This window comes from Propithecus coquereli, unplaced genomic scaffold, assembly GCF_000956105.1.
Source record: "Propithecus coquereli isolate 6110/MARCELLA unplaced genomic scaffold, Pcoq_1.0 Scaffold295, whole genome shotgun sequence".
Lineage (NCBI taxonomy): Eukaryota > Metazoa > Chordata > Mammalia > Primates > Indriidae > Propithecus > Propithecus coquereli.
In genome coordinates, this window is record NW_012148563.1 from 3773065 (window position 1) to 3799838 (window position 26774).

At 54.5% G+C, this 26774-nt stretch overlaps 1 protein-coding gene across 2 annotated transcripts in view; it reads right to left on the minus strand.

The window, feature by feature from the left end:
- PER2 (period circadian clock 2) overlaps positions 1 to 21463 on the minus strand; it is a 40452-nt gene extending 18989 nt beyond the window's left edge. The window contains exons 1-9 of one of the 2 annotated variants that reach the window (XM_012648845.1): positions 21394 to 21463; positions 11020 to 11269; positions 10562 to 10624; positions 9452 to 9606; positions 6333 to 6454; positions 5093 to 5294; positions 3616 to 3667; positions 2356 to 2498; positions 648 to 726 (exon numbers count right to left, since the gene is read on the minus strand). In XM_012648845.1, the coding sequence (XP_012504299.1) occupies positions 648 to 726; positions 2356 to 2498; positions 3616 to 3667; positions 5093 to 5294; positions 6333 to 6454; positions 9452 to 9606; positions 10562 to 10624; positions 11020 to 11249 (1046 nt within the window). In that variant the 5' untranslated portion in view covers positions 11250 to 11269; positions 21394 to 21463. Of the gene's footprint in view, positions 1 to 647; positions 727 to 2355; positions 2499 to 3615; positions 3668 to 5092; positions 5295 to 6332; positions 6455 to 9451; positions 9607 to 10561; positions 10625 to 11019; positions 11361 to 21393 lie in introns of those variants that run through there. The other variant, XM_012648844.1, reaches the window with a different exon arrangement.
- Between the last annotated feature and the right edge of the window lie 5311 nt (positions 21464 to 26774).

Consider the following 26774-nt stretch of genomic DNA (forward strand, 5'->3'; position numbering starts at 1 on the left):
TCAAAACCAGCCTGAGCAAGAGCGAGACCCCGTCTCTACTGAAAATAGAAAGAACTTAATCGGACAACTAAAAATATATAGAAAAAATTAGCCGGGCATGGTGGCGCATGCCTGTAGTCCCAGCCACCTGGGAGGCTGAGGCAGGAGGATCGCTTGAGCCCATGAATGTGAGGTTGCTGTGAGCGAGGATGACGCCACGGCACTCTAGCCCGGGCAACACAGTGAGACTTTGACTCAAAAAAAAAAAAAAAAAAAAAAACCCACTTTAAACAGGATGATAAAGACAGGCCTCGATTAGAACAATCGCCACCTCTCCAAAAGGCCCCAATTACACTGGGATCGTATCTTACGAAGTTTCTAGCATAACTCCATGATTATTTCATTGCCTATATATACTTAAACATTTTTGTCCCTTATCGTGTAATTATAAAACCAACATGCATCCTTGGCTTAGCTAAATAGCTTTCACATCAAAAACATGTAAATTCCTTGAGCTTTACTTAGTTCTTATTAAGTCATTACCAAGATGATGATAAAACACCAAATGTCTTGTGAAGGAATCCAATGATACGACAAATGAAATACTGACTCCAAGACAGGCAACAGCAGAGGCAGAGCAGGTGGAGGGGAAGGCCAACACCACCTACCTTTCATCTATGTCCTGGAACAAACAATTCGGTGTGTGGGTGGTTGTAAAAATTCTCTTTTCAGGAGGAATTCTAGGGGCTGAAAGAACAGAATATTTCACACATTTCTGATTATAAGAAATACATATTTAATGTCATTACATTAAAACTACTAGAAAATACCATGTAGATTCAGAGTAATGAGTAGCTAAAGAAAAATTTAAAAAATTAAAATGTGGACTTTGAACACCACAGGGAGAGCAGCCGGACCCTACACTGGTAACCACCAGCCAGCCGTCTCGACTTCTTTGTGGACTACTTTTAGTTTAGTAAACCAGGAATTACACGTTAGCAGAACCGCATGCCTCACATACAGACCTCTCTCAGCAAAACCATGCTGGAAGGCCATCTTCGTGATTTCTAAGATGAAACAAGAACAATCTGAACAAATTATTTTTAGAAAATGAATCACATACTTGGATTCAAAATTCTTAGTAGATTTCATTGTGCTGGAGAACTTCACAGTTTCTAAGGTGGGCAAAGGTAAATTTGCATAAAGGAAGTCACATACCCCAAATTTTCTTCAACTACCAAATTCATGGATAAAACATTGAAAATTCCAAAATTTTTCATTCTTGAAGGAGACTGACAATTTGGGGGAGTAACTTGCTGAACACTAAGGGCCTTCTCTAAATCCTCTTTGGATATTTGGAGGAGAACATTCCATACGCAGGGACACATCAAACATTTTAAAGAAAGTCACATACTTAAAACATTTCATCGCTTCTAAGAAGTGCTTTTTAAAAAAAAGCCATCGTTAGCTACTGAGAGAAGATCACAGTACAAGGGAGCGTGGGCTGAACTGCATTCCTGTGGTTAAGCAGGTGCATGCGGCACCTGCTGTCACAGAATTCTGAAATCATGTGGCTCGCTCAGTAGTGCCCACGGTTACTGGCTGGCGGCTGGTGCAAGGACTGAGGTGTCACAAAGCAGTCTCGAGAGGGATTACAAGAAGGGTATGATCGAGGTGGCACAGCACCTTGGGTCCTTTGGGTTTTAAAGGAAGCTCCCAGATTTAGTTTCGGAGGCTGGGGTACCCCAAGGAGCTAGTGGCAGCAGGAGAGTCACAGGCCAGATGAGCAGCATAGGGACTGGGCTTCTACAGGCGAGATCGGGGGACAGTGCCAGGCAGAGGAGATGGGGGAGCAAAGACGGGGGGTGGAGAACACGCGGGGTACGCGGGCGCTACAGCAAGTTAGCTGACTGTCTGGAGAAGCCAGCGTGTGTCTGGGAGGAAGGGAAGTTCAGGGAGAGGTTAGGATGGGCCAAGGCAGGAGGAAGGAGTGCCCGGCACTTTATTTTCTGGGGGGTGAGGGACTGTTGAGGGTTCTGGAGCAGGCGGTGGTGTCGCTGCCCTTCAGAGGGGCCCAAGAGGCTGAGGCATTGGTCAGGGGGACAAGGATGGGAGGGACAAGAGGCTGTTCTCACTTGTGGACAAAAGGCAAGAGGGAGAAGGGGTCACAGCAATGGTCTAGACAGGGCAAGACATGCCACAACCCGAACTTCCACCGGGAGGGCTGGAAGACAAAGGGGGTGCGTGTTGAGTCCCAAGTAGGATGGACACTCTGCCCAAGATGGGGGAGAGGCCAAGGCTGGAGACCTGGGGCAGGGGTCAGTCTCGCAGACCTTAGGTTTGCACCATGGGAGTTACTGAGGGCGTGGCTGTTACCTTCATAGCCGGAGTGCACTCTCTCTGCCAGCAGGAGGCAGCAGAGCTGGCTCTCTGCACCTTGCCGGTCCCACACCTTGGCCAGGTAAGGCGTCATGCGGAACGGGTGGTAGCGAATCTCATTCTCGTGGTTCTTGCCAACGCTGCAGAGAAGAGCAACACCAGAGGTTTGGAATTGCCACGCAGGAGCAGTCCCCTGTTTGCCAGTAACATCCTCACATGGGGACCCAGGCCATGCTGGACCGGCAGGCACCTCTGCCGGCCTAAGAAACAGGGCCTGCCACCTGCTCTCTCAGCCCCTCCTCTCAGTCCTGTCACGCTGAAGGACAAATCAAAGGGCCGACACCCTGAACTGGTGGGGGTGTCTTCCCAGCCCTTCTCTAGAGCACTTTGCATTTGAGCAGGGCTAAGTGGACAGGAAAGGAATGATTCTTCCACCATGGGGTCCTAGGTCTCCACTCCCGAGGGCCCCGGGGTCTGGCCTGGGGACTCCTGACAGCACAGCTGGACACTCAATCAGTCAGTCAGTTTCAGGCCAAGAGCCTGTTGAGAAAGCTGTGGGACCTCCCCAGAAAAATGCATGTGCAAAGCAAAGGATGCATGTGCTTTCCGAGTCCCCGAGGACCTTGGGAAACATGCCTTCCAGGGTGACAGACGGCAAGTGCAGGGTCCTCTGGCCAACATTTTCCACAAGCAGGCTAAAGCACTCCACTGTTGGTCATACTCTTAACACCTCTGCACATTTAAAACATAACTTACTCAAATGTGTTTTCATATAGACTTTTCAGGAACACGTGTGCCATGTCCACGTGGCAGAGCCTCTGCCCCTGAAGGCCGGGAGCAGGCAGGGCTCAGGTCCCTCAGCCTTGAGCACAGTGAGGATGGAGGAGCATGCACGTACCTCCTAAACCTTACAGCAGGTGCTGGGGGTGAAATGCTTGTGCTGTTTTCTTTTCTTTTTTTTTTTTGAGATAGGGTCTTGCTCTGTCTCCCAGGCTGGAGTGTAGTGGAATGGGCCTAGCTCATTGTAGCCTGGAGCTCCTGGGCTCAAGTGTATGGGTGTGTGCCACCATGCATGATAAACTTTTTAATTTTTTGCAGAGATGGGGTCTTGCTGTGTTGCCCAGGCCGGTCTCCAACTCCTGGCCTCAAGCGATCTTCCTGTCTCACCCTCCCAAAGTGCTGGGGTTACAGGTGTGAGCCACTGCTCATGCCCAATGTGCTGTTTTCTAATTTAGGAAGACTGGGAACTGGGCTTACCTGACACGGCAAAAGAAAGATTTTTCCTCCATGCATTCTTGAGCAAAAGAATCTAAAAGGAAAAGCCTGAAGTCACTGAACCCATTAAACAACCAAATACAAACAGTGTTCTTTACTGCTCGTGCGCTAAAGAGAGGCAACGGAACGAAGAGCCAAGGTGCAAAGCTGCAAACGCGCCCAGGCACCAAGCGTGTCCTTTAGGTTAGAAATTTTCATCGCCTTTCCGATGAAGATTAAATATATTTCAAAGTGTGGCGCATACCAAATCACACAGTGCTGAAATTTTGCAGCAGGAGTCTCACATTTTTGCCCTGGTGTGTAACGCTGCTACCCGCACACCAACACTGGACTCTGGAACTCACACTGCCGGACGTGCAGAGTATTTACATGTATTTTGTAATATACCCCTAAACATTTCAAGCTGCGTATTTCGGGGATATTCAGTTCTAACAGAAACAATTCAGGGCATTTCAAAGCTTACATCAATACTTCGGTAAAATATTAATTTACTTCAAAATTTAAAATGTCTAGTAAAAACATGAAATCAATTGAGCAACCTCATAAAAAATGAGGGAATGGGTCTTTCCACAGTAGTGTAAAAAAATGTGTTAAAAAGAAAATTAAAAAAAAAAAATCTTAGACCTCGATTTTTTCATGTAAAATCTACTCAAAAGAAATGAGGAGAAATTACTAGTTACAGACAACGTATAAAATTACCACCTTGGAAAGGCCTCTGAGCATTCACCTGGTCCTTGTTTATTGGGACGAAAGTTTGGTTGGCTCCACGCTGGGAGACGGGGCCAGCTGCTGACGCCATTTCCCTCCCACGCAGTGGCCCAGCCCTGACCTTGCCCTGCAAACTGTGAGGTCCGACCGGACGTAGCTTTGCGGGAAAGTAGGCGGACTACATCTGAACCCACGCGCTCCTCTCTCTGAGCCACCGTGACCAAACTGCACGCACGTCCCGGCGGCCTGCGGTAGAGCGTGCGGCTGTCAAGCCCGCCGGGGACGTGATGGCGGCATCCTCCCCGGCCCCCACTGCAGACTGAAAGGGGATGGGGGAGGCGGGGAGCGGGCCAACGGTGGGGTACGCACACCTGTGGGAGCCCCCAGCTCAGGGTGGTGAGCCCCCAAAGGGGTACCCACCTGAAGGGAGCGTCCCACGCTCCCCGCCGCCCCCAGCCCCCACAGGCCGCGCGGTCAGGCCGCGATTCCAAAGCTTCAGAACAGCTTCATTTCTAAAATGTCTAACACGTCTCGAAATCTTCTGAAATGCTTTTCCCACTCTGAAGCTTATGAACAGACTTTTTTTTTTCTCTGAATTTATTCTGAAGAGAGGAACAACTGCTCACATTCTACCTCTGACGGACGGGCGGTGGCGCCCCGCCTGGGGCTGGGCCCGGCCCCCGGCCCCTCACCCCGCCACGAGCCCCCAGCCCACCGTGGCGAGGACCAGGCGCTGCCGCAGCGGCCTCACCTGCTCTGCCGCACGCGCCCCACGCGGGGAGCTTGCAGGGCGTGGTGAAGCTGTGGAACACGCTGACGTCGTGAGGCGCCAGGAACTCCACGAACTTGGCGTCGCTGAAGGTGTCTCTCTTACAGTGAAATATGGACGTGACTTGGTCAGACACGTACAGCATTTTCCCAGTCACCAGGGACACAGCCACGGCAAACATATCCTGGGAAGGAAGAACAGGACTCCAGGCACGGTGGTCTGGCGGGGCTGGCAGGCAGGCTGGCTGGAGGGAGCTGGCCACAGGAAGGGCCGAGGGGCTCTGGGCCCCTCTCAGCCCCAACCAGACCAGCTCCACCTTCCTGTTACGTACACTGGGGTCCGACATGATGGTATCTGAAACACAACAGGGTTCCTGCGCCAGAAGGAACCCCAGGCATCCCCACGCTCTGGCAGGTGCCACTCACCCCACTGTCTTGGACACGGTGTCCAGGCTGGAGTGACTGGGAGGTGGGACGGGGAGACCCTCTGCTCACCTGGCCTGTCACAGCAACCTCTGCCCACCCTGCCTCTCCCAGGGCTCTGGGGCTGCCCGGGGAACAGGAGGCCTCTGGCCAAGCCCCTGCAACCCACCGCAGGCTCTCTCCCTGCCGCTGGCCCTCTGGGCTCAGGGCTGGGGGCTGCCTGGGGCTTCAGCTGGAGGAAGGAGAAGGATTAGGGAGCCCCATTCTCAGGCCAGCTTCACCATGATCCCAGCACATACTAGTCCCCACCGGGCCCTTACATCTGTTCTCACTGACTGAGAACTTGGGGCGCTGGGGATATGTGTATGTGTGGCCCATACCCCCTTCAAGGGGCCCACCTTTATGGGACACTTAAAAACGCACAGGGTTTTGGAGTCTCAAATCCTAGCTCCCCCTCAGGACCACGAATCCCGGGACACGTGAGCTGACTGTCACCAGGTCTGTCCCCTCTCCCTGAGGACATGACACCTAGATCCCCTAGCTCGGTTGCATTGGGCTCGCTCCTGCACGCATGAGCTGTAGGGTGCAGCTGGCCAGGGACGGGAAGGACAATCTCACAGAAGAGGCAGAAGTCCAGAACGTGACTGCTACTTCCAGAATCACTGACTTCACGTTTTTTTTTCATAAAAGGTGTGAACCCCGCTCCTGCATCCCCAGCTCCTGCTGTAAAGCCACTGGCCGCAGCGGCCCAGCTAGCTCGCCGGGGTGAAGAACTCGCGCCGTGCGAAAGGGACGCTTACCACGTTCTTGCCGATGTGCTCGGAGGTCACACTCTCCATCTCCTCCACGGAGTAGGAGGGCACGTCCGGTCCGCAGGGGTGGCTCTCGCTGGACATCAGCAGCTGGTAATATTCTTCATTAGCTGCAGGAGAAACCATGTTCACGCTCCACGGCAGACCCCAGGGAAGTGAATGGAAACTGTCGCTAACTCTCATGTGCCGGGGGTTGTCCTTTCTCAAATGAAAAGTGGAACATGGACACTACCTCCTGGGACGCAGCACACGCAGAAATGTGAAGGCAAGACAAACTCACAAACAGAAATCTGGATTTTTTCCCGTGAAAATCAGGAGGCCTTTGATGATAGAATGTTTTTTCTTTTTTTTTTAAACTTGGAAATCTGTGTTGGGATGATTACAGAATTTTTAAAAATGATAAGTACATTATTTTAAATGACATGGCCGCAGAGTCTGCCTGACCCCCACCTTCTCCAGAAGGGTCTTTAACTATGATGCAACATCAGCGTGTCCATGCAGGACCTCAGCTGGCAGCCCCTGCATCTGACTCCTTGGGGGACCCTATCAGACACTCCCATCCGGGCAGACTGGCTGCTTAAACAAATAGCACAAGAAATGACATTTGAAAGAAAGTGTTCAGAATAGAAAACGAAGACAAGGCCACTTGATCTGAGTCCTCACGTTGTCCTGGGCGCATGTGGCAGGATTTGGGGGTGACCAAGCCTGTCTCTGGGCATCGTAGCTCACAGGCTGCAGCAGCCCCCACCCTAGAAGGGAGCAAACAAGCCGGCTCCAGGCTGCCACCTGCCCTCAGAGCCCAACAGGCCCTGAGACGGATGGAACCGGAGCGGCATTCCAGAGTCCAGCCCGGGAGTCCACCAAGCGCGTGCCTCCTGCCACGTGGTGGGGAGACCTTTGGACCCGCAGCTGTGTCTCATCTGCTTTTGATTTCCCCACCTTCAGAAACTTCAAAAAGGGGCAAATTTCTCAGTATGCTCTCTAATCAAGACATAAACTGCTGGAAAGCACAGAGGATGTCTCCATTTGGTAGCATTTTCAGGCTCTAAAGTTAATACAGATGCAAAGAATGAAACAACCTAAACACAGCCAATTAGCTGCAATGATCTTGCCCCCCAGCTCCTCCTTCCAAAACGGGGTGCCCCCGCAGGCGCGCTCCCCAGCACCGTGCCCTCCACGGCAAGGTGCATGCCCTACGGCACCAGATTCCCACTGGGCACCTCTGGGCTGGACCGGCGCTGACCAGCCGCAGCGACACTCTGCTCTGACGACAACGACCCTCAGCAACGGACAGTGGGCTTAGGGAGGAGCCTGCAGAGAAACTGGGGTGGAAAAGGACCCCCAAAACCTGGCACCAGCCAGCGCGCCACAGAGCAGCGGCTGTTCTACCCCTGGCTCAAGGGACCCCAGAGTGCCGATGACCTGTTCTCTAGCAATGAAAGGTTGCCCAAACATTAAAAAATATGAGGACTGTGTGAAACATGGGTTTATACCCGCAATTATCCGCGGCGAGCCTGCCCTAACTGCACACCGTGCCTTGAGGCAGTGACCGATGATAACAGAGTAAAGCTACCTTCACCTCAGCCTTTCAGGTTTTTCTTTTTACACGTTTTCAACGTGCAGGACCCTCCAGCACTGTAGGGCGCTTGAGCAATGCAAGGACAGGACACTCGTTTGCAGAGTGGGCGGGGGGCGGTGCTCACACTTCCACTGGTGGGGGGTGCAGCTGCTCTGTAGGGCACCTCCCTCCCCCGCCCCGGCTGACACCGACTGATCCTCACAGCCGACCAGCACGGCTCAGGAGCTGGTGGTTTCCATGGTAAAGAAAAAGGATGCACCTAAGCCCACAGCGCTGTAAGGTCAGGAATGCAGACGTGGATGCCACCTCCAAGATTTCTGCTGTTTTCTCTGAAACACTGGAGGAAACGGAATGCTCCTGAAGATGGTGGACTAAAGGCAGGGTTTCTCGGACCTTTGTGACCAACGTCTATAGCTAAACCATCCTGGATGACCCCAGTGCAGGGGTCTCGGCCCTCAACTCTAGGGACCGGCTGTGGGAAACCAGGCTCTGGGTCCACGAGATGGTGCCCAGCCGATTCCACAGAAGTGCATTCCTGCCCTTCCTGGAGACAGAAGCACCTGCGACTCCCTGAGCCCAGGAGACAGGGCACCTCCCGGTGGGAGAGCCAGGCCCGGCAGCAGCTGGAGGAGGACGAAATTCTACTGGGAGATACTTAGGGGCTTGGCAGTTTATTGAGCAGTAAAGCATCTGAGCTTGTGGATGTGAATATTTCTGGAACTTGCAGTGTTTGTTCATAGATTCCTGCACTGCACCTTTGAAGAGTTTGGCATGTGTATTCTCACATAAAAGCCTTAATCTCATACATGACTGACCAGTTCTATAAGTTCTTTCATGTTCTGCCATCCAACAATAAAATCCAAATATATACACAAATGGAAGCAGGATCTATTAAAATTTGGAGGCCCCATTACTGCCCGTGTGTGGTGGAAGGTGGCGTTCTACCTGCCTCCTTCTTTCCTGGCTGAAATGACCACCAGGACAGAAATTCACGCATTTCTACATAAACAAGAAACGAACTGCCCAAGGTCTTGAACCAAGAAGCTCTAAAGTAATAATCCTTTAAGGATAAGATCTGACAATTCCTTCCCTCCTGTATCTTTTGACATTATATTTTAAAGGCAGGACAAGTCCCCAGCTAAATGCTGAGGGATGTTTTGCTTTAATTCCATTCTGAGCTGCTCATGGCATCAGGCCGCTGTCACGGGTTAGGAGCAGTGTGTGATAACCTTCCTGGACTCGGGGTTATCGTCCCAAACACCAGTGCTCCTGCCAGAGCCCAGATGATGTTGGACTCCCCTGATCATGACCCGACCCAGCCCAAAGCACAAGAAGTTTGTTTCTCCTTTAAATAGAATACTTCCAACGTGTTGAGGTTCCCCATCAATGGCAGCTTTGTCAGATTTTTATCATTTCCTTCTGCTATTTCAGGAATGAGTTTTAGAAAGTCAACACAATCCAAGCTGTAGTTTGGGGGCATTTAAAACAATTTCTATAGATTTGGAGCCGATGTAAGGGGCAGACATACCTTTCACTTGCTTCACGCTCTTCAGGGCGTACTTGAGGGTTGCCAGCGTGCTGGCCTTCCCCGTGGCCTTCTTGTCTGCAGGGAGGTGGACCTTCAGCTCCTTCAGCGTCTGTATCAGTTCCTTGTGTGCGTCTGCTTTGGCAGACTGGTCACTACTGCGGATTCGAGAAAGAAGCGATGAAATGTTAGCGTCCCATTTTCTCAACCTCGGGGCTCACCAGACGTTTTAGTCCGGGCAGTTCTTTGCGGGGCTCTGCGAAATGTCTGGCCGCATACCAGGCCCCGCCCACGGTAGGTCAGCAGCACCTTCGCCAGTCGTGGCAACCAGGAATGCCTGCAGACACTGACAAATGTCTCCTGCCAGGACGTAAACTGTCCCCAGTTAAGAATCATAGCTCTAACCCCAGAGAATGCGGGAGAAGTCCCTCCAGCTGGGTTCTTTCCCCCGAGGAAGAGCTGCCGGTTGACCCGCGGTCTGGCGGAGCAGACTGTGCTACTGAGCCGCGCCTTCCTTCCCTGTCCCAGGCAGAAAAGGCCTGAGTGATGGGATTACAGAGGACAGCAAGTGACTTCCTGGGACATAAATGTGAACCCTGAGCACAGAAGAGAGGAATGAGGGCTTCTGAGAAGGGTCCTCGAATGTAAGGACACAGAGATGGCGGGCAGGCAGGACACGGGGCACGGCCGGTGGAGATGGACCATCAGAGCAAAGGGGCCCAGGGGAATGACGGGATCTGGCTTCTGCGGTGACGGCAAAGCGCCCGCATGCCCAAGACTAGGAGCTGGACTTTGCTCTGGAGGTGACAGGAAAATATGGACATAAGGATAAATTTGTTACAAATACTCTCAAAAGGGTGAGGAATGTTCCAGATGAACATGCCCAAGACTCAGGCGAGGTTGGCTTAGAGTAGGGCTGGGAGGAGCTTTACCGGTTGTGCTGCAACACTGGGGCTCTGAATAGCCGCAGGGACACGGTCAGAGTCTGAGAGGCCGGGATGCGGCCAGGTCACACCAACACGGCCACGCAGACTAAAAAAAGTCACGTCACTCCCAAAAAACTAACCTCCAATACAGGGTCTCTGAAGACACTAAGGGACTCCCTGGCCTTACCTGCAACCACTTGTGGATGGGTTGTGTTCAGACTTGGCCATCATCAGGCTGAAGGCATTTGGACTGCAAGAACAAGGAATAAAAGCAAAATTTAGGCAATCGTACGCTCCATCCACTTCCTCCCCCCGTCCCGCCAGTGATAACCAGCTAGATAATACCACAGCAAGATAATTTTTTAAAAATACAAGGGTAAGATAAAAATGGAACATAACACCTTCAGATAACAGAAAAACTAAGTATTGGGAGATGGAAACAAAAGATCAAAGGAGCAAGTTCATTTTCCATAAACTGCCCTAACTAAATTTTAGTTATTCTGCATTAATAAGATTTTCAAAAATTTTGAACAATTTGGTAATCCCAATTTAAAGATTGCAAAAGCAATCATACCACAAGGGAAAGGAGATGTACTGAGAAACCAAAAGCCTGTCCAGCCTCAGCCCAGCCGGAGGGGCACCGACCTCTGGTGGGCAGCCGGCGGCTCCACCAGCATCCCCAGCTCCTTCCCACCGTCGTCACAGTCGCTGCCCCGCGAGTCCCGCCCGGTGGAGCAGTTCTCATTGGCCTCGTTTCCGCTGGAGCCGCTGCTCATGTCCACGTCGTCCTGGAGCGGGGCCTGGCCGGGCTGGGGCTCTGTGGGCCCCCGGGTGGGGTCGGTGGGTCTGGAGGGGAACTCCGCGTACCCGTTCATGCCGGGCTCCGGGGCGAAGCCTGCCAATGAGAGCAACATTGTGAAGCACTGAAAAGACACACAGGTGACCATGGAGCCATCGAACGGAGCAGCTGTTTGAATCTTTCCACACGTTTTACTACACGAACCGCAGTAGTGGGGATCAATCGCACACATGTCACTGCACCACGTCCCTCGTGTTCTTATTTACTGAGCTCCTACCTGTCACGAACGAGGAAGACGGGTGAATTAGGCAGCGGAGGTGCAAGGGCCTCATCAGAAGGCAGACAAAAGCACGATAATGATCCCGGCACGCAGGAGCTCTGGGAAAACACAGTGCCACTGAGTGGCCGGCGGGGCCTGGGTCTGCATTTTGTACGTCTCCCAGGTGACGTGGGGACCAGCAGGCTTCAGAAACCTTGGCCATCACGGCGCGGTACAAGTTACAAGAGAAGCCGAGGACAGTGGGTGACTTCGGGGGAGATGAGGCTTGTTGGGTGAAGAGGGCGGAGCGGGTCCAGCAGGTGCGGAGCCCCCTCAGCAGCTCAGGGGTCCCAAGCACTACAGGCATGTGCGAGTGGGGGTGGGGAGGGGCCCACGCGAGGTGGGAACGGTTAGGAGCCCCTGAAGCACTCTGAGCAGCAGCCCCCGGAACTCAGCATGCATGCAGACGGGCCCCGACTTTGGCGCTAGACAGAAACTTTACCTTCGGGGCTTTGGAGGGGGTGGAAAGGGCTGAAAGTAGAGATAGACCAGCCTCAGGCTGCCACAGTCATCCCGGAAGACAACCTGGGCGTCAGCGAAGGCAGTGAGTAGGGAGCGGTGGGACTGACTAGCAAGGGGGGCCACCAGCCCAAGTATGGGGACAGTTCAGTGTCACCAGAAGAAAGGAGGACCCAGGATGGTGTCTCTAGTGGGGCCTGCCAGGAAGCGTGTGACGATGACACTGCATGACAGGGCGTGGTCCAAAGCCGGGATGCCCTGAGGGATGGGGGAGCGGCCATTCGCCCCTGGCCGGAGAGGCAGGAGCATGGAGCTGGGGGAACCCAACCCCGACAACCCGCCGCCTCTCTCCTCCGGATCCCACCTGGCCTCTGATCTGCCAAACTCAACGGGAAGCCAGAGGGTGAAGGGACCTGCTGACTTGGGCTTGGTGGCTGGGTGGCAGCGGTCCCTTCACCAAGGGGGTGTTCCCAGAAGGCAGAATGTCCCTCACAGCTTCCACGTGCTCAGGGAAACAGACCAGACACCGGCAGAGTGCGCTGGGGGGTGCTGAGCGAGGGCTCTGGTAGGTGCCGACGACTGGGGACAGACACACAGCTTCTGGGAATCCCACGCCCACTGTCTACGTTGTGTGCAGGAAGCGGGTCTACGAATGAGCCAGCAGGGGCAGGTTACTCACTCCAGGCCACTCAGCAGCAGGTGGCAGAGCTGGATTCCAGGCTACCTGCCTCTGAAGGGCCCACCCCACACCCAGGATCGCTCAGGCAGGGTCTGCTGCCACCTGCCCTGCACTCGGGGTTTCTCTGGGCACTGACTCTGGCCCAGTGTGGCAATGCTGCTTCTGCGTGGCATCCGCTCAGCCCTTCCCAGGGCAGAACAGGGGGAGAGAAGGGCTTCTAAATTCTGTACCCCTGTCTCCGTGAAAAATCTTACCCTCAAGTTCCCACCGAACTCTGGGAAAGCATCCCCCTCCCACCTCCTTCGCACGGGAACCCACGTGAAATGACTAAGCGTCACAAAACTGGTGGGGGAGGGGAATCGTCGTCAGCCGCCCTGGAGTCTGACTCCTCTTGAGGAAGTGGCCCCGTGCCGTGGACCCCTGCCACCCCTGGCCACCCAAGGAGACGGTGGAGCCAGGGGCCCAGCCAGACAGGGAGCTCTACTGCCAGGAAGATGCCCGTGAGGGAGCAGTGGGGGAAGGACGGTCACAGAACAGAAAGCCTGTGGGAAGCAGAGGTTCTCCCGGACACGCATCCTCACTGAACACCCCGAGGTCCCGTCTCCAACGAGGCAGCTCTGAGAAAGGGGCCAAACCACCCAGGAAATACTATGAGGACACACAAGCAAGGAACCACTGCTGACAACTGGATCCCTGAGCTCCAATATGACCCTTCACCCCCCAGCCCCAGGTCCAGCCCGTGCAGAGGGAACCGCTCCAGGGCGTCCAGGTGAGAGACGGACCCACGCAGAGTCCAACCACATTCCTGTCTGGAAAACAGCAGGGCTGATAAGACCTTGCCATGTTCACAGACTAATAAGCAGAAAAGCCAACAGGGGGCTTTGGAAAAGACACATGGCAAAGACGAGTGAACACAACCCTCCCGGCGCGGAGGAAACAAGCAGACTTAGGGCAGCACCTGCTTTTCATGGCGAGTGAAGATTCAAGAGAAGACGGATTTGATGAAACAAGTAATGAAGAATGAGATAAAGCCGCAGACCGAGATGAAAATGCCACCTTAGAACAGAAAATTAGAAAGGACAACGTTCAGAGTGAATGAAGAAGAAAACGGGTTCAGTGAATGAGAAACACGCGAGAAACTCCTAGAACGAGAAAGGAAAGAACCAATATTACACGCAGGAAGAGGACAGAGATGGAGAAATACGAATTTTTTTTTTTGAGAGAGAGTCTCACTACGTTGCCCAAGGTTGGAGTGCAGCGGCGTGATCAGAGCTCACAGCAACCTCAAACTCCTGGGCTCAAGCGATCCTCCCGCCTCGACCTCCCGAGGAGCTGGGACTACAGGCATGCGCCACAACACCCAGCGGTTTTTTTCTATTTTTAGCAGAGATGGGGTCTCGCTCTTGCTCAGGCTGGTCTCGAACTCCTGAGCTCAAGTGACCCTCCCGCCTTGGCCTCCCAGAGCGCTGGGATTGCAGGCGTGAGCCACCACACCCGGCCCAAAGCTGAGTGTTACCTGTGGATAACAGCAATTTCTGAAAAAGACACCAGAGTACTGAAACAGACCATAATGAAAGATACATGTGAAGAAAACCACCCTGAGCTGAAGGCAGGTTTGAATCTGCCAATCAGAGGACAAGAGTCCAGTGTCTCAGGACATCCTGATGAAGAGCTACATTCTCGAGGATGAAGAAAATCCTAGCAACATCCAAAGAGGAAAAACAAACAGGTTGCCTAGAAAGTGTGGAAAATCATACCAGTCTTGGGCATCTCCTGTGCAGTACTAAATTTCCAGAAGATAATGTCTATACATAGCTTTGAGAGGAAAAGGTTATGGTCAAAGGGAAGAAATATTGATTAGAGGATACTTGCTTATTATGGGTTAGACACCTGGATAGATCAATACCCTGAGTCACAAAACCTAACATGCCACTGTTATTCCAATTAAAGTCAGGAACAAAATAAGCAAGGCTGCTCTTCCAGTCTTTTTCAACATTTCATGGAAGTTCTAGCTAATTCGATGAAAGACGAAAGGTAACTTTGGGAAGAGACAGACTAAACACAAAGGCTGTGATGAAGAGAAATACCAAAGATCTGTGAACTTGTGCAAAGATGCTCGACCTCATCAGCACGGGGAAAATGCAAAGGGTAGGGTATTTTTGCCCATCGGGTTACCAAAGATTACCAGGCTGGTTGCATCTAGTGCTGGAAGGCAGAGGGGGCGGCTCTTGTGCACGGCGCTGTAATATTAAGTCTTTCTGGAGGGAAATCTGGGTGCCCAGCAACACTTCTAATCTGCACGCTCACACTCTTCCCACTTTTAGGAATCCACTGCTTGGAAATACTTGTACGTGTGCACAGAGATGTGTGAGCATAGTGTGCAGAGTAAGAAAAGCCTGGAAAGAACCACCGGCAGGAGACTAACGGCATCCTACCCACGGCACCCCATCTACTGACCACCCTGGCCAGGCGCCGGCCTCGACTTCCAGGCTGGGCTCCTGCCTGCACTGGCCCCACAAGGTCAACATGGCGGCGAGAGTGATCCTGGTGGAAGGAAGGTCAGCTCACACCGCCAGTGCTCAGACCCTTGCTCTGACTCGAGGGGCTACGGGCTCTGCAAGGTCCAGCCCCCGCTACCTCCTGTGCCCACCCCTTGGCCCCAGCCCTGTGCCCCAACCTCAGGGACTTTGCACTTGCTGCTCCTGGAACCCACAGCACTCTTCTGCAGATGCCCTGAGCAGCCCACAGGAACAGCACCGGCTCCCCGCTGTCTGCTTCTCCTCCCTGGCACGGACGTGTTGGGCAGTTTACCGTCCGCCCTCTCCAGGACGTAAGCTCCACGAGGGCAGGGGCCTCGAGGTGCCCACTGCTGGGCCCCCAGGGCCTGGCACACACTGTCGAAGGCACAAAGCCTGGGACATCTGTGCTGTGGAATACTAGGCACCCACTAAAAGGAGGGAGTCCAGGCTGACTGATGTGGGAGACTCTCAGACTCTCAGAGACGAGCAAGTCGCAGAACAATTAACAGCAATAATAAAAAGGACAAATGGCACTTACACAGGACTTGCCGCGTGCCAGCAGCTTCCTGCTGGTTAATTCGCTCTTACTGTGCGCAGTGCTGAGGGCCGGCGTGAGGGCGGACTAGGGAACAGCCACCTTCCCGGCCCTTGGGGAGCTTAATTCTAGGGGAAAACAGACAAGCAACAAGGAGCTGGAGCACACGGCACATTAATGACCAGTGCTAGGGAGAAAGACACAGAGCAGGGGACAAGGAAGTGGGTGTGGGAGGGGCTGGGCATGAGGTTTTAGGGAGGGTGGCCAGGCAAGGCCCACGTGTGGGTGGCATTTGACAAGGACCTTGCACACGAGCCCTCACGTGTGCTTAGAGTCCCTCCGCCTCGCCATCTCCCAGGCCCGCAGACACTCGCTTCTCCCAGCCATTGCTGGGCACGTGCCCCAGTGGCTCCTCCTGGCTTCACACCTGAGGCCACCCAGAGCATCTGGCTCCACGGCCTCGGGAGGACTTGAAGTGCCACACCACGGCGTGGGCCTCATTTCCCCGGCTGCTGCCACAGGGCCCGGTGAGGGACCTGGACACGAGGGAGAGCTCATTCCTCAGGGTGAATTTTGACCACAGGAGACTGGAGATGGGAAGGAGCGGGCAGAAAACCCCCTCCACGTCCTCCTGGCATGGACTGTTCTGAGGCTGCCTGCCTTCCTTCCGCCCCCACCCCGCCCTTCCTTTTCTCGGGACACCTTTCTGATGAGGCCATGGGGCTGAGCGACCAGCTGAGTGTCTTCGTGGGGCGGGTGCCACCTCAGCAGGTGCCAGCTTGCGTGTTGTCTCCACGCTCCCTCACTTCCCTTTTCCTTCCCTCTCGCTTCCCGGGACTGCATCTCCCAGGAAGGCACCTGCCCCAGACTGTGCTCGCAAGAGAACCTGAACTCAGAAGACAAGGGGAGAGTGGGCTGCGGGAGGGAGAAAGTTCCAGCCAGGTCAGACGGACAGCAAGTGCAAAGACCCTGAGGCAGGCGAGCGTCTGTCCGACCTACCTGAGGAAGATGGACGAGGCTGGAGCGGAGTGGGTGAGTGACATGATGTCAGAGCAGTGGCAGGGCCACATCATGGTGTGCCTTGCAGGGGCAGAGTCAGAACTCTGGCTTTATTCTGAATGACATGGGGAACTGCTGGAATATTCTGTGTAACAAGATCTGACTTATACTTTAATGGAGCTACAGGGTGGGGACAAGATGGAAACAAGGAGACCTCTTAGGGGGCTCCTGCTATGGTTTAGTAGAGCTGCCAAGGGGCTGTCCAGGGTGTGGAGGGCATTCTCTCACTCCCGGCCTCCCCCATGCCTTCCCCCAGACAAGCAGCTGGTCCCTTCTGCTGTGGGTGAGTTATTAAGGCAATCAGAGGCAGCAGCAGAGTGGTTAAGTGAATGGGCCCTGGAAAGCCAGGGTTTTGGTTGAGAGCCACCACTTCCTGACTGTGTGTTCTTGGACAAGTTCCTTAACCTCTCTGTGCCTTATGTCCTCATCTATAAGATGGGGATAACAATAATTCCTGCCTCCTATTGGCTTTTGGAGGATCAAATGACAGAACCTGTACAAAGTATCTGGAATGCAGTTTTAGCGTTTATTAACACAGGAAAACAGACAGGAGTAACAAAAGTAATTAAAAGGGATTTCACTGTCACGGGAGCTATCTCTGATTTATATTTACAGAACCAGCACCACCCCAAGCCCAGGCAATAAAGACGTCATTGGAGGAACAACACACACTTGAACAAGGCACTGTGCCCGAGTGTGCCCTGGAGGCGCCCAATAGGTCCGTCCTCGGGAACCTGGTTGATTATCATTTGTTTGTGTCCTGTGATTACCTTAGGTGGAAATGTTAACGTAAGAATTTTTGCAGAGGGTCAGGCAAACTTGGCAGAAATGTGAAACAACAAACTAAGCCTAATCATCAGAAACTTCATCATTCCAGAAAATGTGTCTCTGAGCACCAGCCACTCTAACGGACCAACCTCATTTTGCCGAGTTGGCGAAACCGATGTGCCCATCAAAGCAGACTCTGCCTCCTCCTTCCACAAATGTTTGCCCAGCGCCAGCTCGTGCCAGCACTGCCAGGGCCCTGGGGAGCTCCTGGGACACCTGTTTCTACCCCAAGGGGGGCTGGGGGTGTGCTTCTGAGGAGGAGACCAGGGCACAGGAGGGAAAACGACAGCCTGGCTGGAAGGGACTGTGGGAAGCTGGGTGAGCCTGCCCTCAACGCCCCCTTTCCCCCTTCTCCTGTCTGCCGCTGGCTCTGCCCCCGAGAACAGTCAGACTGAAGGAAAGGCATTAAGCTCAGACCCCTGACCGAGTCACTTGGCCACGTCTTTGGTAGGAAAAGTTTGACCTCGACCAGACAGAGGAGCATTCAGAAGGCGCAGTCCGCGATGAGATCATGGAGTCTGGGATGGGGCCAGGAGCCCGAGTGCTTGAAACTGGCTGATGGGTTCCGGGGGTTCCTTACGCTATCCTCTCTGCTTTCGCAGATATTCACACTTTCCACAACGAATGGTTAAAGAAAACTGGGAAGCACGGCCTGGGCCTCCGTTCCAGCCTCCACCACCACCGCCAGGACCGGTGAAGCCTTCCCGCGCTCAGTACCCTCACTGCTAAGGCAGAAACACGTTTCTCTGTGGAAACCAGAAGTCAGCATACGGTTCAATCACTTAGGTGGTCATTTTTTGAAACAGAAGTACAGGTACATGCAGAAAAGTCCCACATCGTAAGGTCGCAGGTCGATGTGTGTCCACACACTGAGCACGCCATGTGCAGCACCGGACCAGCACCCGGATCTGCACGCAGCACGCCCCAGCCCCCACGGGCTCCCGGGGCCCTCCCAGCCACTGCCCACGCCTAGGGCCCCCTTTAGCCCAGCTTCTCACAGCCTGGTTAACCCTGCCTGTTCTCGAACTTTACATAACAGGGATCATAAAACCTGTCCTCTGTCTCTGCAAGCCTGGCAGTGTTTTACAACCCCAAATATTATAACATGTTTTCTACTTCCTGGTACGAGCCTACTCCCTGAGGCCAGCCTGCTGCAATCCTGAGAAAATGTTTGTCCTGCTAAATAAACAGTCGCGCTCTCCATGGCAACAGTTGGGTAACTGAGGAAAATGTGACTGCAGCCTTCCAAATACGGAGGGGAAGGAGGCGCCGGGGAGAGGCATTGTCTTGGCCTCACCAGGAACCTTCGAATGCTCTCAACTCAGCCTTTTAAATTAATCCTTGAATATGTAGAAGTGTAAGATTTTAAAACAGTAACAAAGGGAAAAGTGCCAGTCTCCTGACTTCACTGTTCAGGGACTAAGCTTCCCCGAATCTAGGAGGCTGAGGCATTTGCTCCCGTGTACCGAGCCGTTCTTATTTCACCCGGTTCCTTAAAGAGCAGGTTCCGATTTCTCTCTGTTACCCTCAGGAGTCCACGAGGGCTCAGCACAGCAGCCCGCTCTGTCTTGGGAACTGCCAGCCTCTGAAAACCAAGTGGCCTGACCCTGTCACCAGTCGCTGCTGTCCATTTACAGCCGCTGATCTGCTTGGAAACACAGTGACAGACTTGTTATAATCGTGTACACAACGAGCACAGGGAGTTAAAAGGCGCCCAAGTCCACAGAGCAGAGCACAGGCTCAGGGCAGGGCCCGCCACAGGCCCCGTCGGCACTTTCTGGCCGGCGCTCGCTTCCGCAGGGGGCCGCTTTCCCCGGGTGGGGGCACAGAGCGTCTGTGAAGCTGCAGTGTTGTGTGTGTCTAGTTAGCTGTGCCAAATACGGTAGTTTTCAAAAGGTAAAAGCAACATCCACAGTGTCAGTCTTTCTTCTGACTAAACGCAGAGTGGTCCCGCCAGCTACTCAGTGACCTCACAGAGCCTGTGGTTTGCCGAGTCCCGGTGAAGTTACATCACCGCTTAAAAACAGAGGTGTGCCTACCAGTGTTTTCCAGAAAGTTCAGTGCGCGTGAGAAGCAGTGCAGATGAGCGGCACCTTTCCTATCTCCTAAGCACAGCAGACGCGCCTCACAGCGCTACATTACGTGACCCCAAGTCAAGAGCACGTCAGAAACCGCTCATCTCCCGCGTAGGTGCCTGGGAAAACCATCACTACGGTAACGGGAACCTGGGAGCTGAAGCAGACCTCAAAGAGCTCCTCTATATAGCCTCAGCTTCTCTATACAGGAAACTGAGGCCCCGAGCAGGAGCCGAGTCACCCAGCAGTGGCCAGCTGGCTGCCGCAGGGCTCCCCCTTCCCGCCTGGAACTCCACGGAAAGCCAGGGCTGTGCTGGTTCTGTGCCCATGAATCACACCACGATGAGAGTGAAATAACTGCGAACACCCACGGTACCATCCCTACGCTGGCATATCACGCAGCTTCCACTTTATAGAAAAAGGAGTCCCTTTATTCATTATACTCAAATACCTGACAAAAACTCAATTTCCAATTAAAGCCTTCAGGTAGACTCCTGGCCTCTTACCAGTCAAACCCAGCTTGGGACCAGAAATCCCAGCGAGGGGTAGAGGGTGGGCATCTCCCCTTGGAAGCCAAGGAGAAGGCCAGCGGCCTGCTGTGCCATATACAGGAGCTGAGAGGTGTTTATAGAGGGCTTCTGCCTTAGTGCTGGGATTCTTAACGCCTGGGGAACCTCAGGCCCACTCCCCAAGTTCCCGCCCACTCAGGATTCAGCACCCAATTTCATGGAACCTCTTAAGTTCATTCCGACCCAGGGTGACAGAAATACCCTACAGACACCCTGGGCCTTGCCCTGCCATGGTGTCTGCCCAGCCTGTACTGGGGCCTCAGTTTCCCTATCTGTCAATCCAAGGGGTTACCCTGGATGATTTCCAGGGTGCCTTCTGGCTCTGTTGTTCTGTGCATATGAATCAGCTTTGCAAACTGGCTCCTTCTGTGTAGGTTACAGGAACCTTGGCAACCCACTTGTCATCCCTTACCCTGGCCTTTCTGGAGGGGGAAGCAGGCTGCCACCCACCCCCAAATTCACATCCGGAATTTGGCAGCCAAGAGACACCCCAGAAGGACCACAAAGTGGACACCCCCCTTTTTATCCACCCTGGAGAGAGGGAATTAAATACAGGTTGGTCCAGGGTGGGTTTCGAGGCCTGGCTTGGCACAGGGACTTTCTTGTCTTTGCTCACCCATCCCAGGGGGCCCAGGGGTGCCCAGAAAAGCTCCTAGACCGGCGCCCATCCCCGCCCCTTCCCCTGCTGAGACTTGGCTCTTTGGCCTCACGGCAGGAAGCCAGCTCTCCAATGGGCCTTGCATGTTCCAGTGACAGCTGCGCTGACCCTCGGTTCCTTTAGCCTTCCCCATGAGGGGGAGGGGAAGGAGGGATCGTAAAAGAAAACCGTTTGAAGAACGACAGTCCGCTGTGGTAGCCACTCAGCAGCTCTGTGACCTTACGCAAGCTGCCTAACCTCTATGGACCTCAGTTTCTCCATCTGCAAAATGGGGATGCTGATTTCAGCGCGGTTCCTACGAGCGACACACCGTTCTCGAGAGTGCGCCGCAACAGCCCCATCTGCATTTTGAGCAAGACCGAGGGTCTCCTGACACGTCCCACCCACCCCCAGGCCGTTTCCCAGCCCGGGCGTCCGGTGGCCCGGAAAACTCCACTGGGCGCCCCGCGGCCGCTCGAGGAGGCGGTTACGTAAGCCACGGGCCCGGTCCGCGCCGCCGCCCGGCGCGCCGCGCACTCACCGCCCAGCCGCGTCCCGGTCTGCCTGCCTGCGCGTCCCTCCGTCCGCCGTCCTTGCGTCCGCTCGGCCCCGCGCCGCCGCCCAGAGCAGCTAGCAGCCCCCGTACCGCCGCCCGCCGCTGTCACATAGTGGAAAACGTGACCGCGCGCACCGCCCCGCCCCCGCGCCCGCCATTGGCCGCGGCGCCGACTCATCTGCATACGGGAGGGGCCGGGCCTGCGAGCGCCGCGCGCCCATTGGTGGTGGCGCCCGTCGTTCTCTTTACATAAGACGCACATGGAACTCCATGTTCACCGCGCCGGTTCCTCAATGAAGCGGCGGCGCATTCGTGCCCCCCCTCGTCCGCCCCAGTGGTCTCTTCCACTTCCGGCGTCGGCGCCTTCCATTCAAGCCCGCCAGCGGAGTGGCGCGAACCACCGCGGGGCGGGGGCGCGGGGCCGCGGGGCCGCGCACCTTCGGCCGCCCTGGAAGGCCGAGCCTCGAGGAGCCAGGCCCAGGGAGACCGCGCCCGGCCAGGGGCGGCCTGCCCGCAGGAACCCGGGGGAGGACCTTCATTCACTCATTCACGGTCGTTCTTGTACTCATTCATTCATCGCGGGCGCGGAGCTGCCCAGGGCGAGGAGACCGGACGCCCCCGCGCAGCTCCGGGTGCGCGCGCACCAGGCCGCCGCCACGCCGGCGGTTGACGCTTGTCTGCTCGGCCTCCAAGTGGCCTTTCTTATTTTTGAGACCATGTGTTGCAATTTTCGGTTCAGGAGATAGAGTCACTGTACTCTGAGGAGGCACAAAACAAATAAATGATGTCCCCGCCCCCAAGCACCTGTCAGGGAGAAAGGACCGTCTGTTACAAAGGGAACTTAAGCAAATCCTGCATGGGCGGTGTGGGTTACAAATCAGCCAGGGCCAGAGCGATCCCCACGGGCTCCATGGGGAGGCGCGGGTGGGCTGGGGCAGGCGTTTGGAAAAGGGGCGCCTTGGGAAGCTGCGAGCCACGGAGACGTGGGGGCACGTGTGCTCCCGGGAGACAGCGCTTGACCCTGGAGCACCTCGTCCGAGTTTCGTTCTTTCGGTAAGCATTGTTTGGGGCTGGTTAAGTCCCCAAACTTCCGTCTGAAGTGTCAGGGGACAGTAGAACTTCCCCTCAGACTGGGTAGACACGAAACAACTCGCAGGCTCCCATGGCACAGTGGCGGCGGCTCTGGACGCGCAGGATCTCACGGGGCAGGCGACGTTGGCCAGGGTCTGAAGGGCTAAGAGACAGGGACGCTGGGGCCTGTGGCATCTCCCTTCACTCTTCCTGTTCTCACCTGGGCTCCCCTGGCGACCAGGGATGATGAGTCCGAGGGCAAAGTTATGAACCGTAGCCTGTAGGTAAACTGAGCTGCTTCTTTCCGAAGCCAGCTGCCCCACGTGCAGGAACTCCTGTGTGTGAGCCCCTTCTTTGCCTCCACCTGACACGGCGTGTGTGCAGCTTCTCAGACGCAAACCAGGGCAGCACCGAGTTCATCGGGGCAGTCCTCCCGGCATAAGCCCTGGGAGGCCTGCTGGCGGCTTCAGTCTGGGGGCCCCTCCTCCTGTTCCTCTGACACTGACACCCTGGCATACTCCCCGCCTCCTCTCCCTGACACGCACACGCACAAATGCCAGGCAAATCCGGGCCCAGCTGCACCCTTCACACACCCAAAGGCCTTTTTGTTTCTTCACTTGCATTGACGTCAGTGGGGAGCTCCATTGTTCTGGAAACGAGCAAACAGACAGCTCATCCCACCTCACCGAGATTCTCCTTCATGCTCAGTATTTCCTGGGTCTTGCTGCACATTCAACCTGCAGCCCAATGTCAGTTTCTCTCTAAATTTAGCCTTTTCTATTTCCACCAATAAATCTGGTAGACAAATATTGAAATCGATTCTTTTAGAAATTATCCACAGATGTGAGCCTCTAGAACTCTTCAAAATCTGATCTATTTTCAGTGTTTCACAGGCAGTTTCTTCTTTCTTGTTATTGGAAGTTTTCATTCGCTTCACAAATACTTGCTGACACCTGAGTACTGGGGGGCATGGCTCCCTCCCGGAAGTTCCTGAGACCTTGAGTGCAAACTCGGGCATCCCCATGGAGGCTGAGTCCAGAGAGGGTCCCCAACAACGCGCTCTGGACTCCGAATGGACTCCGAACGCAGAGTGATTTCCTGAAGGCAGGGCCCTCCCAGCAGGCAGCGTATTTGGCTTTTTCCTCCAGGGCTGGAGCAGTTTTTCCGGGCTGGGGTGTGCCCGGCCTTAACGGACGAGTCAAAAATAAAGAGCCGCAGAAGGTGGTCCAGGTCTCGAGGGGACACTCAGAGGCTGTGCTTCCCACACAGACCCCACGTGCCCCCACACTGTGGCCAGGGTGTGTGAGCAGAGTGCTGACGAGGAACATGACAGCCTGCCGAAGCCTAAGCCGGGGGGCTGGTGGACCCAGCGGACTGGCGAAGGGGCTGGCGGCAGCTGCGGCTGAGGGACCACTGGAGGGAAGTGGCTGTGTGCGGTGGGGATGCGGTGCAGGAAGAAAGGGGTGAAAACTACAGGAGTCATCACGAGGAGGGGACAAAGGGAGGACTGGGACCAGGAGGTCCCTAGGGAGGGAGCTTTGAGGCTAGAATCTTCCATTCTCACCTCTGTGGTCCACCCTGCAAAGCTTCGTGTCCCTCTGAGCCTTCTAAGAAGAACTCGGGAGGTGAAGATGAAGACGATATGGACACGGGATCGCTGGAGGCGACTCTGGTGGCTCTGGGGTCCGCTCTGCGAGGCTCATCTCTATCTGGGCTTCCCTACCCCGTCTGAGTTTTCAAACCACAAGAAGACGAGGAATGGGGCCCTGTCCCCCGAATCCCCCCTTCAGCGGTGCGGCAGACTGTGTGCTCCAGTGCATACACCTGGCGGGGGCTCAGCCCCAGACAATCCTGGGCTTGCTGGCGTGGGAGCCCGGGGGGTTGTCACTGATGGCCCAAGACAGGTCATGTCGTAGGTGCTGCAGGGTTCTTCCCAAAGCTCCTCAGCGGGAGGCGGGAGGCAGGAGAGAGCCATCTGACAATTCCTGTGCCCTTTGCCCTCTGTTGGGCAAAAATCCAAGGCATGGTTTTTCTCTCGGCCACTCCAGGGAAGTCCATGGGGCTGAGCGTGTGGACCTGCTGCATGTCCGGTTTGCGAGTGTGGCTCCTTGAGAAGGGGTGGCCAGCATGGGAAAGCCTTGCCTTGCATCTTCTTTCTTTTTCTCTACTTTGCTGTCCTGAGATTGCACCCCCGTCACCCCAATACAGCTTTTGTTCTTAATCCTACACCCCGGCTCTGTTTCTAGGGAACCGAAACAAAGACACTGGACACTGGCAATGATCCTAGAAAGCAGAGCCTCACTCAGGTTTCATTCTAGAATGAACTGCTCAAAGCCATAAGGTCCCCATTCCTAGAGGTAAGTGGGATCATAATGGTCAGAGGTCAGCAAACTATGGCCTGTGGGCTAGAGGGAAGGGGGGAAAAGCCAAAAGAATATGCCGCGGAGATCATACCAGGCCCACGAAGCCGAGATTGCTTACTCTCTGGCCCTCTACAGAAACAGCTGGCCGACCCCTGCTGGTGAGCTATCATGCAGTGGCCTCATGACTGCTGGAGATTGCAGCTGTGGGCAGCTGTGTTGGGTGCAAGCAGTCTGTGTGGTGCTTCCTCAGTAGGTGACAGTGATGATGATTATGGAGAAGGCTGGCTCCTTATGTGGGAGCTGGACACGTTGAAACAAGACAGTTCAATGACAACTTAAGACAAACTTTGAAAGCCCGAGGGCCTCAATGCCAGCTCTGGAGATTCACGTTTCCTGCAGCCACTGGGTAGGAGAAATCACCATTGAAAATCAGGCCTAGAATCTGATAAGGGTCACGGAGCTGCAAAGGAGATCAAAATCACAGCCGTGACTGGCCTCCTATGTCAAATAGGAGCCGGATAGGGAAGGATCCTGAGGCCATGGGTGTGGACAATTGGGTGCCTGAGCGAGAATCTCAAACCCTCAAATTCCTGGGGAGCCTCTAATCCAGCAGAAGCAATCACTTGCCCACTGCCAGAAGACAGATTGTCCTCATGAGACATCTCACCTGGGGCAGGTGCCCTGCAAGATGTTTGTTCTCAAGACCTGCACTCACCACCCCTCCTCAATCCCAGGCCTACAGCCAGGGTCAGGTTTCAGCAGAGCTGGGGCAGAGAGGGATGAACTCTGCCCTGGTGAGAACCAGGCTATTCGCCGTGGGAGTGCAGAGCTGGCTGAGGTGTACCAGCAGGGCCTGACAGTGGGTCTTCAGAGTGTGCTGGGAGGAAGATAAGGCTGTCTGTGGCCGGGCGAAAATTCACTGGCAGGAGGGCACTTACCTGTGATTTAGAACCCAGTGTGTTGGCAAGGACACCAGGAACTGATTCTAATCATTTAGACACCACTGACTCCGGTGGTGTGCTAGTAACTGTTTAACAACTGGCTCTCTGGAAAAAAAAAAAAGATGTGTAGCATTTGCCAATTTCTGTAGTGTGAGTACTCCCATGTGGCCAATTTGAAGCTACCAGAATGATCCCTTTATGAAAGTGGTGCTGCCACCAAGGCCACATGCATAAAGAGAAGAACCGTCCTCACCCTGGGCTCAGGTCAACATGGTCAACCTAGCATTTCCTTAGAAAATAGAGTTTGGATCTGCTGGTCACAAGGAGAACCAGGGAGAAATGGGTCTCCCAAAATTCAACACCTAGAAGACTATTTTTCCAAACCCTGTGTTTAGAAAATTTTAGAAGGGGCTGTTGATGCCAGGTAATCTCAATCAAGTGTTCAGTGTAAGGTATTTTTCAAGGTTATGGAGACCTCTGGCTTCTTGTATAGGGAGTTTGCTGTAAGTCAGTTCATGTTGGAGGCCGGCCCCCAAAATGATAACTTTAGATTTGTAGTGTTTCCTCTTGAGACGCTGTTTGTGGCAACGACTGGCCCTTCTGGGTCAAACTGCTCCTCCTCTGCATGGCCGCAAAATCCACTGCAGACACAAAGGAGGGTGCCGGAGTAGGGCCTGGTCAGGGCGGCGCCCTCCCGAGCGCTGGTGCAAACCGTTAGGGCTCCGGTGGGGAAGGGAGGGCTGCCTGGCACCCCTACTTCATCCTCTAGAAACCACATCCCATCTGGGATGTTCCTCCAGCCCCCTCAGCCCTCAGGATGCAGGCTCCGTCGGAGTGTGGGGAGAGAAGTCTGAGTTGACCTGAGCATTTTAACGCTAAACCTATTCCGGTCCTCGGGGGCAGAGGCCAGGAGTAGGTCATGGGAAATCTCAGAAGGGTTTGTGTCGTTCTGGAGGGTGGCGCAGGTGTGGGAGGGTAAACACCACAAGCC